General features: G+C 42.2%; 2 protein-coding genes across 4 annotated transcripts in view; one reads left to right on the top strand and one right to left on the bottom strand.

Annotated features, from left to right (window-relative positions):
- Positions 1-1914: 1914 nt before the first annotated feature.
- Positions 1915-3733, top strand: STBD1 (starch binding domain 1). Its single transcript, XM_068941214.1, has 2 exons — positions 1915-2215; positions 2451-3733. Exons 1-2 carry the CDS (start codon positions 1915-1917, stop codon positions 3269-3271), a joined length of 1122 nt encoding a protein of 373 aa, XP_068797315.1. The 3' UTR covers positions 3272-3733.
- A 5585-nt stretch (positions 3734-9318) lies between these two features.
- The window catches only part of CCDC158 (coiled-coil domain containing 158), a 34977-nt gene continuing 24763 nt past the window's right edge, over positions 9319-19532 (bottom strand). Inside the window, exons 17-24 of one of the 3 annotated variants that reach the window (XM_068941209.1) lie at positions 18775-18900; positions 16510-16670; positions 15874-15933; positions 14510-14569; positions 14099-14166; positions 13235-13447; positions 10794-10895; positions 9319-9595 (exon numbers count right to left, since the gene is read on the bottom strand). In XM_068941209.1, coding sequence (XP_068797310.1) covers positions 9519-9595; positions 10794-10895; positions 13235-13447; positions 14099-14166; positions 14510-14569; positions 15874-15933; positions 16510-16670; positions 18775-18900 — 867 coding nt within the window. In that variant the 3' untranslated portion in view covers positions 9319-9518. Of the gene's footprint in view, positions 9596-10265; positions 10356-10793; positions 10896-13234; positions 13448-14098; positions 14167-14509; positions 14570-15873; positions 15934-16509; positions 16671-18774; positions 18901-19532 lie in introns of all 3 variants that reach the window. The other 2 variants (XM_068941210.1, XM_068941211.1) reach the window with 2 other exon arrangements.

The raw sequence follows: 19532 nt of genomic DNA, 5'->3' as shown, positions 1-19532 counted from the left end.
CTGTCTGTTCTGATGTTCTGAGAGCTGGCAGAAGGATGCTCTTTCACAGTAATAAGAAAGGTAATGATTTCTGTCTGCTCTGTTTCAGGGAGGTGGTTAGGAATTTTCACCTACAGTCCACACCTACTACTTAAAGCACAACAGCACGTAGATACCCTAACTGAAAAGCACAGCTGTGCTAAGTGTTGTATAAATACAGAACAAGGGACTGTTTCTGCTCTGAAGACGAGAAAAAGGGGATATAAGCAAACTATGGAATTATAATCTACTATGCAAGGAGCAGTTAACTTCAACTTTCTGTTTGAAGTAGCAAGGCTACAAGTCTGAACACATCCCATACATCAAAGCACCAAAGTACGCATTTATACTAAAGCACAAGTTCAGCACTTTGTTGCAGCAAGGCTTCGGAGAAGGTGTTGTAGCTATTAGACCCATGTTGTATGCACAGAAAGGCAAAAATGTTTTAAATTGTGGGTTTGGTGTATTCACAGAGATCGACATGTACCACATCAGCCAGGGAACTTCACTGTGAAGACCGCACACTTGTGCTTCTATAAATTTAAATGACAGTTCATGTCCTGTTAAGCTGAGATAGCATTGCTCTAAATGACACTGAAAGATTAAGAACTTGGCATACTGGAAATAGACTTATTCGGACATCCACTTAGCCATTCTCTTTTCTAATGAGATAGCCGGTAAGATGTCATCAGTGGGCTTTAGAATTAGACAAAGACAACACCTTTGTTCAGATAAAGGGAATGGTTTTAAGAAAGCAGTGGTCAAAAAATCAACGGAACTACCTCCCCTAATTCTTTCTCTGCTGTTAATAGTCCAACCTGAACCGGTTTGTTAAACATTTTGAACATTTGTCACTCCGGGCTTATCGATTTGAAATACTAAATCGTATGAATTTCCTGGGTACTTAGCGTAAGATTTATCTGTACAATCATTTAATTCTGAATTAAATTTTGACGTCGTCACTTCAAGAGGAACAGAACTGGGTAGCAAAATGAAGCCAGATCAAAGTAATTGTCAAAACTGATTCTGCACTAATGGCATCTGAAGTCCTGCCAGTCCCCCACAAGCCCCCTGGGCGTAACACAAACGACAGAAGAGCGTGACAACATTAAGAAATCCACCTGTGAGCATTAGCATACGATGCACCTGAAGTAGCACCTGTATCTCACCTCTCGGGGAAACCAGGAAAACGCGGCCCAATATTCATCAGCACAAGCAGCAAAAGCACAAGCAAGTCAGTCACCCTGCTGGAACATATAAATCATAACGCCACCCACACTGCTAAAATTAAACTCCACAAACTCCTGCGCTTACTATAGCTATAAGCTCACCAATCATGAATGCTTCTCCTATGAGAAAAATAAATAAATAAATGAATCAAGCTGTCGTTCGTCAGCTTTTGCTCGTCCTCTCACCTCGATTTTATGTTATCTTTGACTTAACACACCTGCAAGGGGGGAACGCCTCTGCTGTTGCCTCGGGCAGACTGCCTATAAAGGCGAGATAACGAGAGAAAGAAAGAAAAAGAAAACAAGGAAGGAGGACAGAAAAGGTAAGGGAGGGGGGTGAGGAGGGAAGCAAGCCCTTTCACTTTCCCCCGCCTAGCTTATCATCTCTTCTTTTAATCCTTGCTTACAACCGCTCCGCATAAATTCAAGGCCAGCCCGCGTAGCGGCGGGGGAGCGCGCTTCGCGGGACCCCACGCCTGCCCCGCTGCCACCAAGGGCGCCCCAACGGCCCGCCCCAACGGTCCCAACGGCTCCCGGAGGCGGTGGCGGCGGCGCGGCCCGCCCCGGGGCGGCTCGTGGCGGCCGCGGCTCCTCCCCCCGCGGCCGGGGCAGGGCTTAAAGCCGCCCGGGTCGGCGGCGGTCCCGGCCCCGTCGCCTGTGCCCGGCTATGGCCCGCGACAGCGGCCCGCCCGTGCTGCGGCAGCCGGCCGCCGCCGAGCCGCGGCTCCCGCCGCCGGCCGCCGCCGCCCTCCCCGCCGCGGCCCGCGGCTGGGGCTGGGGCTGGGGCTGGCTGGGCGCGGGGCTGTGGCCGGCGCTGGTGGTGGGGCTGCTGGCCGCCCTCGTCGCCTGGCTCTGGTACGGCGGAGCCGACGGGCGAGGCGAGGAGGGCGGCGAGGCGCCGGCAGCCCCCCGCCGCGGCGAGCTCGGCCCGGGGCCCCCGCAGCCGCGGGGCGAGGCGGCAGCCGCAGGTAGCGGGGCGAGGCGGGGAGCTGCGGGGCGGCGGCGGGTTGCGGCGCTGCCTGCGTTTGGCCAAGGCCGCCCGCGCTCGGCTTGCGCGGGGGAAGAGCCCTGGCCTCAGAGGAGGCACGAACCGGGCCGGTGGGGTGGTGTGCAAGACCGGCTGGCTGCTTCTAGGGGCTTGCTGCCGCTGAGTTGAACCGTGGCGCTTAAACTATTGTTTATGCCTGTTTTAACTGTGCTTAGAGGACCTCTTGGCAAGCGGGGAGCAAGTTCTGGTAGCAGCCGAGGCCACTGCCCTGTCCAGCCCGCAGGAGCCAGGAGAGGATTTGGCAGTTGTAGCGAGGAAAGAGCTTAACCACGTTCAAAGCGATGCAGTTCCCTGTGAATCGCTGGAGACGGAGCCGCTGCTCCCAAAGAAGCCTGCCGCCTCCGTGAGTGACTCCTGGGAACGCCCGGCTGAAATCCATGGTGACCAGGCGGGGGAACTGAGCGCCCAGAAGGGACAGGCAAGCGACGGATGGTGCGTGATGCACTTGGCAGAAGCCTCTGGCAATGGTCAAAAGGACAAAAGCGAGGAGCAGCTTGGTCAGCCAGCAGAGAGTCGGGACTTGGACCATGAAGAGTGGGAAGTTGTTTCCGAGCACCTGGCCTGGGGGGAGGCTGTTAAGAATGGCAGCGCAGAAGACTCTGACAACAAGGAGGGGGAGCAAGGAGACTGCCCCGATGGGGACTTGAAAGCTAAGAGAGTTGCAGCTGTGCCCCCGATGCTTCAGAACATCCACGTGACTTTCCGCGTGCACTATATCACACACTCGGATGCTCAGCTGATTGGTGTTACGGGTGACCATGAGTGTCTTGGCCAGTGGCACAGCTACGTTCCACTCAAGTATGACAAGGACGGCTTCTGGTCTGAATCCATTATCTTGCCAGTAGACACCAAAGTAGAGTGGAAATTTATCTTGGTGGAGAACGGGAAGGTCAGACGTTGGGAAGAATGCGGTAACAGAACCCTAGTGACTGCACACGAAGATCAGATGGCTCACCAGTGGTGGGGATATCATTAAATAGATTTTGGAAGCTGCTTATTTAATGGCAAGCCTGCTTAGATAAGTCACGGAACCTCTGAACCTTTACCCCTCTTCCAGTAGATCATCTCAATTGCAGAGCTCTGTACATCTTGTATCAAACCTGGTTAAACGGGGTGAGCAGCAGATCTTGCTGTCTTTAGGAGTTAATTCAGCAACCTGAAAAGTCAACCTCAAAACCTTCTGAAGATGTGCAAGGTAGGCTATGAAGGCATGAGCAGCGTTCCAAGCAGCTGCCTGTCAGGATAAATCTGGACCCTGGACTTAAGTTTGCATTGCTTTGAGTGCGGTTATGGGATGAATCATTGTACAAACTGCTTAGGGGCTTTAAAAGCATACTGGAAAGTGTGGTTGCCTGCACTGTAGTAGGAACTTAAGCATTTTAACTTATGTAACGTATCAGTAAGCAATAAACACTTTCAGACTGACGGTCCTTCATAACTTGACCTGTGAACTGACTCTTAGTAAGTTGGGATAGAATAGAACTGATTTAGTTGAGCTGTACTTTTAGTGCTAGAAGTTCCCCGAAAAGTGTCTGGTGCTCTGGAGTACCAAAGCTTTAATTCTTAAGTACTTCGTTCTCTGCTCCCTGTTCTCTAGGAAATACCTCAGCCCAAATGAAGGCTTGGCAGATAGGTCCTTTTTAGTTGGATCATTCTGCTAAGAGGAGAGCAAAGGTCAGAAGCGACTGTCTGATGCGCTTAATAAATTACTTTTGTCAGGGTGGGACCAGGCTTTAAAAAAAACCTGGACTGCTGTGGTGGCTAAGGGATGGGATTCTATCTGAAACAAGCAGGTACCTTGTTCTGCCTACCTCTGAACAATACAGAGCAACTACCTCTCTTCAGTGCTAGGAACTCTCTTTTCTGAGGCTCATATGCTTGTCTCAGGACTAGACTTTTCCATATGAATTTGCTCCCTCTGAATTGTGAGCTTCTAGTAAGCCAGATGATGCAAAACACTTCCTAGCCACAAAAGACAAAGCATCCAACAGCTGACGTTTATACATGACAAAAGCGGAAAGCTGCTTGCCTGCCCTTTGTATTGTAGGATACAAATAACATAATGCCCCTTCCAACAAACTCTCCTTCCCATAAGGAGGAACCTAGTTTGCTCATATGACTTCCCTAGTGTGAACTTGCTCTGAAGAGGGTTGTTTTCTAGGAATTCTGGAAGGGTATACATTGGCAATTTAGTTGGGAAGAGTAATGTCAAAATCATGTTTCTGAGTAATTGTCTCTGCTTATTCTTTTTTCCTTGCATGGTGGAGCAGTCTGAGTATGTGAACTGGATCGTTTTTTGAGTGATAACAGATGAACTTCAGAAGTTTAGCTCCTGCAGTTTAATGGCTAACTGGCATACAGCTGGTGGACTGTACTAGAGCTGCTGTCAAGAACAACTGTCTGAAATGTTGCTACTGGATCTTAAGTGCTAGCTGTTTCATTATACAAATTCACTCTGAGTGAGTGGCGCTGCCTGCTCATGTAGGCATAGCCACAGAAAAGCTAAAGACAATCTGGAGTTTTTTTGAGGGGAGGATGAGAAGGGAGGGGGAACTTTGGCAAATGCACTGGTGCATTGGTAAGCTGGAGTCTGTCTCAGGAAAACGAGTATCTCCAGTTGTCATTACATGACAGAGCATCTTGTTCTGTGGGTCAGGATTACTTTTGCAGATACTGTCAGCTTTACTTTCTGGTTGTCTTAAACAACCTAAAGCTTCTGGGGAAGAAAAGTCTTGATTTCCTGTCTGAAGAGACCTTGTATACAAGAGAATATTGTAAGAAAAGGTGGTAGGGGTAAATGCAAGGTTGCAAGCTTTTTATGTTAACTGGACTAAAAAGGGAGAGGAAGGTGCTGTCAATTCAGGACGTGCCTAATGCTGGTTCAGTGGGTTCTGGAAGGAAGAGGTCTCGCACGTGTGAGCGTGTTAGTCCTAAACTTCTTCAGAGACAACTAATATTAGTGCAACTTATTTAGTGCCTTAATTTGAAAGGAATGGGACTTTCTTTGAAGCATACCCTGCGTTAAAAAAACTAACATGAGGCTCATTTCAACAGAGGAGCTCCTGCTTCATTGTAACAAATGCTCCTGCTGTTTAATTATGACCTTGCTTTCTATCTGTGTATAAACAGAAAGCTCTAAGATCTGTCAATGTGCATTATGACTGAATACACAAAATACTTGTGTGGGCTTCAGTCATCAGCTTACAGCTTTAAATGAATAAGCAGAATCATGCTGGAACTACTGCTCTTGTACAGTAATTACATTTTTGTACTCACCTTTCCTACCAATAAATCAAAGTTAACAGTATACCCGGGGGGTACAGTTGAAATAGAAAAATTTTTTTTAAGGAACCACTCAAGTTTAAGCTAAGCATGTTATTTCAAGATGCCCTAAGTTATTTTTCCCATTGCTGCTAGTTCTTCAAACAGTAAGGTACTGTGAACTTAAAAACCACTTGTTTAACAGCCTTTGCCATTTGAGTGGAATTATACATACATTGCAGGCTCGTCTGAGAAGATTAACTGTGTTATTAGATTAAGATATTCACTAGAAAGCCACTTACCCTACACTAGAATAGATCCTCTAATGCAATGATGAACATGTTTCAGACTAACCCTGAAAAGTCTCTCAAATTAGAAGTAAGGATACTTTTTTAATTAAACATGCTGCCCTTTGATCCCACAGACAGCACATACAGAGTCTTCGTGGTTGCATCGTCTTGCTGAATGACCAAGCAAGATTTCTACGCAGACCTGCACTGCACTCTTCCAAAAATGTCTAAATTACTGCATCATTCACGTCACTCCTTGCCCAGCAGGGTCCATGCTATGTAAATGCAATGCCATTTGTATGGCGAATGAAACAAATCTGGATTTCAATGCCAAAGGAGTAGTTAATCAGCATTTTCTCCAGGTTTACAGAGATAATTTCTCATTACGGAACGATGCATTCACTCAAGCCTTAAGGTAGACTTAAACAGCTATAAAGTTGCTTTGTTACATGAAAGGTGGTCATACTAGAATGGGCTGATGACTTGTCTAGGACACAGTCCTGACTGTGAGCACTGGTGGAAGCTCTATGTGAGAAGTCATTGTTGACATTCCCAGGTAGATATAACAGCCTCGCAGCCAGCAGCTTGGGATTTCTAAAAGCAAATAACAAACTGCCTCACTTGTAGCTTGGCAAAGAGAGAGAGAGAGGCTGACTTAGAATGTAGGTCTTTGGTTGCTATCTGCTCAGGCTGTTGTCAACTTGATTATTTTTAGGTGAAATGCAATCTAGTCTCATTTGTGAAGTATTGTGTACAAATGTGAAATGGTACATGTCGCTGGTAAGCTGAGCAAACAGCCTAAGGCTGGCACGGAGACTGGGCTCTCTTTGGGCAGGACCTAGTTAAAGTGGTATATAGAAACTTGCATTGCAACTGGCTGCTTATTTATTTTGCAGGTGCCTTTGCAAAAAGCAAGCCCCTTCCTTACCTTTCTTTGGAAGTTAAACTCGCTGCTTGGAGGCTCTACACTTGATCCACTCGAATACATTAGACTGGAATTAGGTTTTATATCTAGGGGGTTGGTTCCTATCTGTGGTGTCTTATTGTGGTCAAAATTTGCCTAACAGTCCTGTCACCCATAAACCCGTATCTGTATGACACGGGATAACAGTGCCATTCATACTGCAAAGTCCAGGACACAGATATCTGGTCTTGGCCCTGCTAATCTATGGCCTTTTCACCTTCCCAAGCTAATGTTTTCCTTTCTGGTAGTGGCAGAGAGTAAGCCCAGACCTGTACCAAGCTCTGCCGGGTTACAGCACAAGGATGTTAAGTTGCTTTCCTGCGTGGCAGATCTCCTTTCTCCCTGGCTATTTCCACCTCTCCACCTGTCCCCTTCCATTCTTGCAGGGCTGCAGCCTTTTGAAACTCTCTTTAACTTGGCTGCTTGAGCACAGCTGGAAGGGCACTTTTCACTGACCTTTTTGAGCCTGCTGGGCTGCAGGCTGAATACAGACTCTCATTCACCTCACCTCTTTCTTACTAAAGCCTTGGTAAATCTGTCTAATATGTAAAACAGGCCTAAACTGTAATGCAAAACCCACCTAAAACAATCATGTCAGTGCAACTGATTCCTAGGAAAAGGGATGTGCCTTTACTAAGATTATGACTAAAGCTTGCAACACTGTTTCCGAAGAATCAGTGGAAAAAAAAGATCTGCTCAGAGAAAACTGCTTGAATTAAGTGAAAATACTGTTGCTAATGACAGAGGACAGTTTAAGAACACCTCTGTAATCTCTCCTTTCCCACAACAAGACCCAAAATCGAACAAATCCAGAGGTTTGGTCTGCTCTGAATATAGTTCCATGCAGCTTTAAAGCCAATAAAACAAAGTTCATGACTGGATGGCTTGTGCTAATGAAGCTGCTTTTGCAGAGCCCTGCTTACAAATCATCTGGTGTGGAGAAGGTTACTGAATTGACTGTAACTAACTCCTTGAAGGCCAGCATGGCTTTCCATCCTGCCACAGACCCAAGGCAACCACTGCTTTCCATAAAGCAGAGAAAGACAATAATGCTAATGCTAGTGAATCTGGCCCATAGCCACCTCCTGCTGACCCAGGTACAGCTGTATGGCCTACTTGTTTGTGCTCAGGCACGGATTTATTGGGGGGGGACATCCTGCCTCTTATCATGTTAGTACTGTCACGGCGTCTACAGAAAAGCCCCCCTGCTACCAGGCCAGCAGCTTCAGTTACCGATTTCTCAGACAGCCTTGCTGGACTCTGAAGGGGCAGTACTGTACCTGCTCTTCATGAATGGGTCCCCAGAGGGAAAAAAAAAATCAAATGGCAAATTCTGCAAACATATTCAATTGAGGGATGGTATAAAATTTCTCCTCTCTTTTGTCTGTGACTATCTTGTTCCCTGAGATATCATCAAACTCTAATGAGGCTTTAAACATCAATCTGATTTTTGAGTGATTCCGTTTATCTTCTTGCTTTTGAATTGTTTATAGCATAAGATATTGTGTTAATTCTTTCAAGTGCAGTAAGTCATTTGCCCACTACTGCAAAAATTCTCAAATGTCAGAAGTCACAGGAGGTTTAAAAATAAATCGGTGTATGCCAGATGTGCTCAACATTCTTTCCTGTTTATTACTAAATCTTAGACTAGGAGTGGCCTTCCAGAACGTTATTTTTAGGCATGCGTATTAAGGGAAGTCTATGCGTTTTGGTGACTCAACTGAAGAAGATTTTGGAGAGCAACTGGAAGTAATTATGCCCAGCTACTTTAGCAAACTTCTTTTTAAAATGGCTGCTGGAGCCTGGCATGTAAGTCATACTTAGGTATTTAGAGTATTACAAGAAAAGTCAGTGTGGATGCCAAATGCATTTTTTTCTGCCTAACTTTCCTCTTTTTCAGTTCTACAGAGGGCCACAGATTGAAAAAGGACAGAGTCCCAAACAAACCAGGGACCTGCACACCCTTAGCATTTTGACTTGAAGTCAAAATATGAGTGCTGTGCTTGAAAAGCTGATCCCGGGGCAGACTGTGGACTCCACTTGTACTATGAATAAAACCAAACAATCACAACAAGCAGAGAAAATAACACAAAAAATACCATTTGATGAGTCCATTCTGCTTGAAGGAATCATGGTATAGGACGAAATCTGTGCAGTCTTGCAGCTGTAGGCACGTGGCTCAACGCTTCACCTATCTCAACGTTAACGCGTGCCAAGGGGAGATTTCCTGCTTGTATTGGAAATAGTCGGTCATTCTGGGACATCCAGGTGAATCGTAATTTATTAAACTAATAACATGAAGTATGGGGGGGGGGGGAAAGGAATTTTTTTTAGAAGTGCAAGAAAAATACCAAAACAAGACATTTCAAAACAAACTTTCTAAAAAAGAGTACCTGAAATTGTGTGCAAGATCCGGAATACCTGGGGTGCATATGCTTTACTGGAACTTGGAGCAGTCAGCAATTCCCTGTGGCCACTGTCCCTCACAGCACGTAGCTATTCCAAATGCGTGCCAGTGAAAGAGTCTGTATTTAGATGTATGTTTACTCCTCTGTACTTCCCACTAATTTAAAAATAAGGATTGTAAAGAGTGTGCTAGTTCAAGGAACGGAATACAAAACTATGAGAACCTTTATTATTAATCTTTAAAAGTATATTTTAAACACAATGTACATACGCGAAAGTAATCACTAATGTATAGAACATCTTCATTTTGCTAGTTTTTTCTCCTTTTCTTTCACTTTCTCTATCTTCTTCTCCTGAGTTCTGATCATTGACGACATTGCTGAAAATAGCAGCAAGAAGGGATTATCTGCACATGGCCCTTTAAAATGATTGAAGTGTGGACACCTGAAGCTGTGTAAGATCCTCCCACATGTCATACTCTGCATTTATCAAGCCCTTACAAATGCAACTTCAGTTTGCATTTCTTTAAATGCAGGATTTTAATAGAAAAGATAAACCTAATTACAAATGGATACCACCTAATCTGCTTTTTGGAGCCAAAGGGCCACAATCCAAAGCTGGAGTGAGTGGCAACGTGCTACTGATTTCAGAATCTCTCTTATGTAATGGTTTGAAATTAATACCTTTGGTCCAGTGTTCATGGAATAGGATTTACTTAGTGTGCATGTAAAAGGCTTTTTGATTCCATCCCTTTCATATAGTTAACTGTTGATCTATTACAGATTTCAATCTATATTTTGAATGTATGATACAGGAAACAAGCTACCTGAAGATGTAAACAGATGGTGAAGAGAGAGAACAGTTACCTTACACTTTATATAAAATAATTTGATTAGTTTTACCTAAATCAGATTATTTATATATCCCTGTATGAATTCTATGATGTGGGGAAATAATAGATAGTTTTCCAAATTCATCATGGAGGGCATGAATTAAAGGGCAGCAATTGGAATTTGCAATAAGCACAGAAAAAAAAAATTCCATCCCACCTGGCATCCTGCCATCACAGGAATTCATGAGGGTTTCACCAGCGATTTCCAAGGGAGTAAGAACAGAACTCGAAAAGTCCTCCATGGTCACTGTGGTCATCTCAGATTAAAAAAACATTGAGGAGGACGGGATATGCTTGATGGCCACTGCTGGGAAACTGTGTGTTTTGAACTCTACCGCTGTCAGAATATCTTTCAGTTCCCATGAAAGTGTCATCAGCTCTTTAAAATTTTCATTTAATTGGACATGACAGCACACGAGGGCACCCCTGACCAGATGCCATGCTTGAAATGTTAACGATCTTGAAGCTTATTAGAGTTAAGGGGCTGACAGTATCTTGTGGAGTTAATCTAATTACTCTCCTAGGAGCGGGATAAAGTACAAGGGGGTACTAGTAAGTCAGTCAGACACATCTAAACTGATAGAATGCAAGAACACAGCTAGGGCTATGGCAGGTACCACAGATAATTTCTGGTGAATGTGAGTATTTTAAATAAAATAGGAATATTTTTGGTAAATTCTGGCACCTTGGTTTTTCATCTGTAATGTTTCCACCAGGTTTTGCAGGCTTTCCATCTTGTTCTGTAGCTTCCTAGATGTACTCTCACTAGTCTCCGTGGGCTGAGAAGCTATTGAGAAAATTATTAGTCAAATGTTAGGGCAGATGTTAAAAAACAACAACAAAAAACAACAAAAAGCATAATTTAATTATTTAAAGATTCCATCTAAAACAAAGCTCCTAGAAAATAACATTTCAAATAATAAAACTTCCAATAAAAAAGCAAATGACAAGGTTATTAACGTCATTTTATATTATACTTAATGGTTTTTCTATTTAAATGAGAATGGAACCAAATTTCTAGATTGCCTGTGAACGAGTTTTGGGGAATGGAGGAACAGTGCTTTATATTAACGAAATAATATGTATGCCCACAACGTATAAACTGCCCTTTGCCAGTAGATCTGAAGGGGGTCACTAGTGTACACTAGTACATTAGTACACTAGGGGTGTACTAATGAAAGCAGGAGTATAATTTGCATTTTACAGGTGGGAAAACTAGAGCACAGAAAGATGTTACTAACTAAAGCCAGGAATAAAACCAGAAATGCTAGGTCTTCCGAGACCCAGACCAGTGCAGAATTCAGCAGGCACACTGCCTTTCTGACATCCACAAATGGATCGGAAACATAAAGCCGCAACAGCAGTGCACATCTTGGTAGCTGCCTGCTTGAGATTCAGCTTAATCAGAAGGTCCTGTGCAGATGTTAGCCCAGTGAGAAGGAGCACAGGCATCTTTATGAAGTGCTTTGTGAAGAATTATGATCTGTTTCACTGGGTGGCTGGCTCCAGCCTCGAGTCTCTTCTGACTAGAACATGCACTATATAATTTCTGCTGCAGTTGTTGATCCTCAAATAAAACAACTGGGCGAGAAATGGGAACCAGGGTGGGCGGGGACCGGGGGCGGGCAGGAGTGCTACAACTCCTCCTCTTTCCCTTTGAATAGAGCAATGACTGAAAGTCATGGTTGGGATTGCTACATCTCCAGTGGTCTGTATAGAAACAATTTGGGATTTAACTCCAATTACAATTTAAGAGATATCCACACCACAAAAGCTGGCACTACATTTGCCACTGATCCCTTGCCTAAAACAAATACCATCCAGAATTGAAGCCCACTGCAGGGGAAGGTGCTGTTGGTCTCCAGGTACAGGAACTTGCATGAACCCACATGGTCAGGTCAGGACTTTGATGGGGAAACGCCACAGACATTTGAACTCTTCTTATGAGCAGGCATTTCTCAGTTGTTAAACATCCATCAGAAATACAAATTAGCTAACAAATGCACACTTCATCTTACGCTGCTACCTGCAGTGCTTATGCACCCTCTGAAAGAAATGCAATTTTCAGACTTTTAGAAAGACAGAGGGAGAGAAAAATATATACTTTTAAATGCTACCTCGTAGGTAATATTGCTTGAAAAGTTAGTCTCCCACCCATTTTTCCTATTGTACCCATTCATTTGGGGGGCTTTTGCAACTTAATGTAATAAAGCAGTCCTGACAGCCTGGCTCGCTGGCAGGTAAAAACTATCATGAAAATACTCATAATTTTCAAACCTGTGAGAATGCAGGTGTAGAAAAGGTGCAGGAAAGCCTATTTTTATCTCAAGTAATACGCAGAGGGAGCCTTACATCAATACTTTCAGTAAACCCCAGAACTTTTCTAAGTGTGTTACAGGAACTAAAGGAACTATTACAAATACTGATATTAGGCCACTGTGTTGCCAATTATTGCAATTATTAATGTTAAGCAACTGCACATCATATTTAACTGAATAAAGCAATTTACCAGTTCCTAAATTTAGTGGTGTATAGCATTTATCTTCTCTTCTCTTTGTACACCGTGTTAATCAGCTGCTATGTTTTACTCACACTTCATTCATCACAGAAAAAAAACACCCTACTTCTCCTAAACAGGACTGTGACAGTGCTAAGCTTTCAAAAGATAAAAGCCTTTGGCCTTGTAACGAAGGCAGTCTGATGTAAGCAAACACAGATCAATTTCTGATACATAAGTGGGCCTGGAGCGCTAAAACTGTGTTTTAAAACGAAACGTCAACAAATCACATTTCAACAAATCTGCATATTGTAGTTGCACTTCTGAGAACCAAAGCTGAAGGTGAGACTCGTGTCAGCCATGCACATTTGGGAATCACCATGTTCAGCGACATGAATGGATTACATTAGCTACGTATTATAAAGGTACAAGAAAATTTTACAGTATGGACTAGAGTGCCACAATCATATATTTGCACAAGAATGTATCCTTGAATGATGGTGGGACTCTACGGCTTTCTACAGAATTACAGAGGGGCTGAATTTAACCTCCTGTTTGTAAGTCACTACTGCACTGGCTGGGAAGAGACCCAGCCAAGCTCTTTGGACCGGAAATGGGACCAGACTTACTTATTCGGGTGCCTGTGGCTGCACCCTCTGGAGAGCCACCCTTCCGCAGGGATGGTCTGCGCTCTGGTGAAGCGCTAGGGCCAGCATCCAGGTCATCGGCTGGAGTAGTTAATAGTGAGTGCACTGGAGACCTTTCTTTGCACCTCTCTTCCCGAGAGATCTTCTTGGGGGAGGATGTGTAACGAGGAGCTGCTAAGAAGATGGATGCACCTCCTAGGAGATCGCCAAGCAAAGCCCAGTGAGTGCACACCTGAACACACACCCCGTTACCAGTGTCAGCACTACCTATGCAATGTTTGCCAAGTTGGGTCCCCTTCATTGTATGTACTCTTTTATCCTTTCCATTCCTAATTAGTAGCCAGGGGAGAAGAATATTATAGCCTTTTTGCAAAACATGCTTGTTTCTGCTAAACTGATTGTCATGTGAGGAATGGCCTATAAACCTGCCTAGGAGAAAGCAATGCCTGTTTTTTTTCTGCTGGCAACTCATTTCATATTTATTTTATTTCATATTTATTTATTTAAATACAGAATTTAGGAGCCTGATTTTAGGCACCAAAATTTGAAAATATTATTCACACTAATTAAACAAGACTACCACTATTTGTAAATAACTATCATGGAAGATATTCATTTTAGGTGAGCTGGTATCAGCCTCCATGGAGGAGGTTTGCAACAAAATACAGATTTTGCACCAAGTGCAGTGGAGACTTTGTAAATAATTCCTGCTAAGAGGTCCTTCAAAAAGTGACCTAACGAAATAGACCGTATTTGGACTGCGTTTGTTTTTCTGCTATTCTGTAATGTTCCAGTTCCACATCTGCGTGGCGCATTTATCCTTAAATGCAGCCAGTGAAAACTTACCAGTTGATGTGAAAGGCAGGGAAACATCCTGGGACTGCAGATCTGCAGTATGTAAGGGTAAAGGATCCCTGCAAGCAAAATGACAGCAAAACTCACATTTTGGAAGTATTGTGCTAAATTCTGCTCACGCTAGCTAGTCACCACAGTGAGTGTGAGGCTTTAATATGTAATTCACAGATCTCATACATGTATACTAAAGGTAAACAATGCAAATAAGTTCCAGAGCTCTTACTTAGAGGGATGAAAGACGCTCACAGCTTTGTTTTGTAATTCCCAGGAAGCTTTTAGCATAATGAATAAGCTAATACAAACAAGCTGAGGACTGATTAAATTTAAAAATGACTTAGAAACTGAATCTTAAATCAGTACTTTGAAAAGCAGGTAATTCAGCTAAGTGAAAGCACTTCTCACCAGCTGAAAGTATCCTGTTCCATGCTGCTTTCAGTAGCAGAGTCTCTAACTGGCGTTTCCCTGCGTGGAAAGACATATTGCTATCACAATCACAACAAAAGCCTTGCCAATAGGATCGCTACATTCTACATTTTTAGAAGAGTAGTTTATTTCTTAAGCAGAGTGCAATGGTATGCATCTGATGACTGCTGTTCTTATCCTAATACTGAATCCAAAGCATAGTAGAATTGTCATCTGAGCTCACTAAAAAGATGTATTAGAGTTGCAGTGAATTTAGACCACGGAAGCAATGGATATCTTTGAGAAATAAAGGACTATACTCAGTGTCAATATTGTACAGTCATAGATTATTAAAAAAAATTCAATAAACATCTGCTTTTCATGACTGATGCCTTAACAATCTCCTTTCTGGTTACTCATGCAACAGTGCTTCTATTTAGCTTCTACAAAATGGTGTCCAATTATTAGGAACGTGCTATTTAGCCCATATTTCACCTAATGCCATCAGATGACTGCCATGACATGAATTCTTGCCTTTTTCGTATTTGGTCCATATATGTTCTCAGGTACTGTAAATTCTCAGAATATAGTGGTATTTGATGAGATTATGGAGATGGATCATTAAACTTGATTAATTTCCAAAAACCAACCAGATGCATTTTATCAGCCTTGGGAGGCATATGGAAATGTTTCAGAGAAGCAAAATCCTGTTGAATTTAATATTGTTCTTTGGCAGAAATGCTCCACTCCCACCAGAAGCTCTGCTACTGTATCCGTAGCTTTGGATACTAAGGCACTGGGAACAAAAAAACTAACCCAAACAATCTTAATCTCAGTTTTCATAGGAGACAATCAACAAAATCTCAGCTCTACCTCAGCTAGCTAGAAGTTTTCCACAGACCATTTGTGGTTCTTTTGACAAAAGCCCTCTATCCACTTATTAACAATTCTATTCAAAAGGAAATGTATTAATTTATAGGGATTTCAGTAATGGCCTGTGGACGTCATTGTCACATTTTTCTTTGAAGAAAACGCCACGGTACAGAATGCCTTTTAATAATCCTTCTCACACATTTAACACCAAGTCAGTGGCACATGGAAACAGAAACTTTGGAACACAAGCCTGGTCAATGAGTCTTATACATCACTACTTGACTAATCTATCTCAGAATTTTGATCTGCAAGGAATTTCTGGTTTTTCCTATTTTTTAGGAACATAAATAGTAATTTCTTCATAATTTTTAATCCATTTTGCCAAACGGCTCTGTCTGCCTTTGTTTCTCAAAATTCTGTCTGTGTCATTTTGCTGTACCCACTCGACCAACTGTATCATCTGGGATCTTTTCAGAAAGGTGATTTCTCACCTTTTGCAAGGATCTGAACGCAGACTGAAGGTAGCAGCACATTCTCTACTTGCACCATCTCTATGTAAAAAAGAAAAAAAACATAGCTGGTGAAAAACAAAAAAAACCAGACTATATAGCATACTGGGACTGATCTGATCTAGTTCTATCCGTATATATTATGGGAGAAAAGTCATGCTTGAAATAAAAAGATCCTACTGAAAGCCCGTGAATTATATTTTCCTTTACAAAGTGTCTTTATGTCCTGGATTGGAAACATCAGCATTTGTGTTGTGTTGATTTTTCAACTTCATATACCATTGTCACTATCATTTGTAGGTTAAGAAAAATAAACTTGCCGGCTTCCAAAATAAGAGAAGGGATATTTATATAACACAGAAAAAGGAGTTGAAAATTAAAATAAAAGCACAAATGCCTGAAAGCAAAACAATAAAGGTAAACGGTGTAGTCACGAACCAGGCAAGCAGTAGGAGCTGAGGAACCCCTTATACAGCTCAAGTTTATTCCTAAACCCAGTTTTCCTGCAAAAAAGCAACCTAAAGTGCTGATCCTAAAGTGCGTGAATGGCCAGACCCTAGTTTCAGAAGGCAATACAAGTGCATAGCACACAACAGAAATACGGTATACTACTCTTACACTATGTTCCTCATGGTTGCCAAAGGTGACGTTCTCCCACCATCACTGTCATTCTTGCTAAGAACCACAGAGGGGATCTCACTGTCTGAGCTTAATTCTTGAAGAATCCTCTTTAAATCTCGCAGTGGTTCCTCCTTCAAAATGCCTGGTTTGGATGTCATCTGAAATAAAATCATTCTCTATTATAAAGTATTTTTCTAACGGCATTCTGTTTTTTCATTCCTACATATATTCATTCAAAGTTATGCACATATTTTTCCCCTCTTTCCTTGACTTAAAATTTGGAAACTGTTTTTTTTTTCCTGTTAATTTTAGTTGGAAATTGGTGGAGGTGAGATCATGATAACTTGAAAACTGTCAAACTACTCTCTGAACATGATTAGACTCTTTATCTGCTATCTGGCAGAATTTTGTAAAGAAATTTATGATTAAGGGAGAACAATGGTAACATCTGTATTTTAAGTAAACTTTGGGAAAAGTTTACTACCATAGTTGCAAGGTCAAAAGCATTACAATAAGGCTTTAAGTATGAGATGATATGCTGTTTTTTTCATATAACCATTGCCTTTTTCAGGACCCAAAATAGATAAACTTCACTTAAAGGACAACTATGTTTTCTCCTTCTTTTTAACACGTTATTGCAGGTAGTACTGCACATTATGCAAATACAGCTCCGAAGAGAGAAATATTAATTTCTCAGGGCACTCATTACCGCAACATCTGAGTTTTCTGCAAATATTAACCACTCCATTGTGACAGCCCTCTGCTGAGATGAAGGGCAGTTATTACTCTCATTTTACTTGAGGCAAAGACCTAGTTCAAAAGAACACATTCTTTCTGAGAAAGAATTGCAGGAGGTAGGAACTGGATTTTTCAGAGTACGCAGCACTTTCTAAGTTCAAAGCACCACTCCCATTGACTTAAGTTTCATCTGTGGACTGAACTGGCTAGAAACTTTTTGCTAACATGTTTTTTTGGGAAAAAGGTCAATTCATCAAAATGGGAACTTCCAATGGGAACACACTAGTTTCAGCAGAGTTTAAACCTGCTGAGGTAAAATCTGCTGACACCCTAGCATCATTAACTATACTTGGGTTCTGTGGGGGCAGGAGCAATGGGACTGGACCACGTATGTAAGTAAAGGGAAGATGGAGGGTCCCTCTAGGGAACATCTGGTGCTGGAGTTCTCTGAGGATAGCATTCACCCCATGGCATCTTTACAGTTATAAATAAGGTATATGCATAGTATCGCTTATACTGTCTATACTGTGGAACTTGGGAACGCTTTCCAGGTGGTTACCTGTCTTGGTCACATCCTAATTCCACCCTAGGGCGAGCTCTGGGTACCCACCATCCTCCCCTTCACACCCTTCCTTCTATGGGAAGGAAAGCTGCATATATGCATGTATATAGGAGGAAAAGACGACATGAAACACTTTCAGCTTAGGAAGGTAAGAACGTGGGGTGTTCTTGGAGTGCATCTGCCTCTCATTCTACACATGCTTTCTCTGTTATTATACATGGGGAGTGGTCTAACTTCTGTGGGAGCTACATCAAGTCCAGTTTGGAGAGTTATACAAAATCTATACAGAAAAAAACAGATTTTTTTCTGGCAAGAGAGATTTGAGATGATACTTTCTGTGATGAAAAATCAGAACAGCACTAGCATCTAATTTAAATCTAAGTGGAGATAACCAAAAACAAAAGGAAGGAAGGAAAGTGACATGTCTAATATTAGGACAAAATTGGTCTTAATCCATGAAAGTGAACTTGGAGAAGAACTCAAATATTTAAATAAGAAAAGCTGTTACAGGTGAACCACCTGTATGAATATGATGAAATAGATCAGATACTATGTACATGTCTGTTTTCACTGCCAAAAATAAGTGATTTACAAGTAAACTACTAGCAAAAAAAAAAAGAGAGAAACAAAATGCTTATAAATCAGTTATTTCAATTTTGAAAGCTCATAATGTTATTAGTGACAGAAAAAAATATATAAAAGTTAAGAAAAGCTGCTATTATGATCTATGTAATTTTCTATTGCCTGGTTGTTTTTTAGATACATTTCGCAAAGGGAAAAAAAGAAAAACTGGTGAGTCTGTAATGTAAGAGAAATACCGGAAAGGATTTAATCTTTATTGGTAGGAATCCTTTTTTGTATTCCTGCTACCACCTGCTCTCCCATTTAGAAATTCCATATATTTTTAATCTTTGGAACATCCCTGCTTCATTGCAGTTTCCCAGCTCGAGGGAGGTACTCACATGAGGAACACAGCTGGCCAAGTTCACAGAAGGAGGCACACTCGCAGAGTGCTGGCGGGGAAGCGGGAGTACGTGCCGCTGCTTGCCCGAAGCAGAAGCTGATGAGTAGCCTGGGCCCTGCAGCTCCTGTGGAAGAACATTAGTCATAGGCCAAGCAGAAAAAGCGGGTATGGAGAGGCCTCTGGAGTAAGGCCTCTCTTTTGGTTGCGTCTTTTTATAATATCTAGCATTCAATTCTCAAAACAACCTATAATATTTATTGTATGTCCTCAGACATAACCCTTCCAAGTGCTTTAGGGACTGAATTGGATGCAACAAGGGTGGTTTTTAGACATTCATTATATGCTCTGGAACCATTCAAACGGAGGAAGTCTCAGGGCCATTACAAAACTAAACTGTCAGACATTTCTTGTGTGTTCTTTTCCCATTGATGTGAGAGTTTCTTTCATTAGAATATGAGATTCTCCACCTTCGCCATGATTCATATGAACTATTTTTTGCATCATTTATGTAAATTTACATTTTGAATATAATATTTTATTTTGCACTCAGAACTAAAAATTGGGGTCACTGTAATGTTAATGATAATTTCTTATGACAGAATTACTGTTCTCAGTATACCATTCATTTGTAGTAGTAGTTTTATTGTAGCTTTAATCAGCTGTGGCTATAAACAAAGCAAGGTGAAATAATATCCTGGATTAAACTGATTAGTAAAGATAGGAGAGTATACCAATTCTACCGGGCAGTATGAATTC

Source organism: Struthio camelus, chromosome 4 (genome assembly GCF_040807025.1).
Source record: "Struthio camelus isolate bStrCam1 chromosome 4, bStrCam1.hap1, whole genome shotgun sequence".
Taxonomy (NCBI): domain Eukaryota; kingdom Metazoa; phylum Chordata; class Aves; order Struthioniformes; family Struthionidae; genus Struthio; species Struthio camelus.
This window is presented reverse-complemented; position numbering and strand designations above follow the sequence as displayed.

Coding starts and splice junctions, on each gene's coding strand:
- STBD1 (XM_068941214.1), top strand. CDS start 1,915: ATGGCCCGCGACAGCGGCCCGCCCGTGCTGCGGCAGCCGGCCGCCGCC. Junction 2,216..2,450: donor GGGCGAGGCGGCAGCCGCAG/GTAGCGGGGCGA, acceptor AACTGTGCTTAG/AGGACCTCTTGGCAAGCGGG.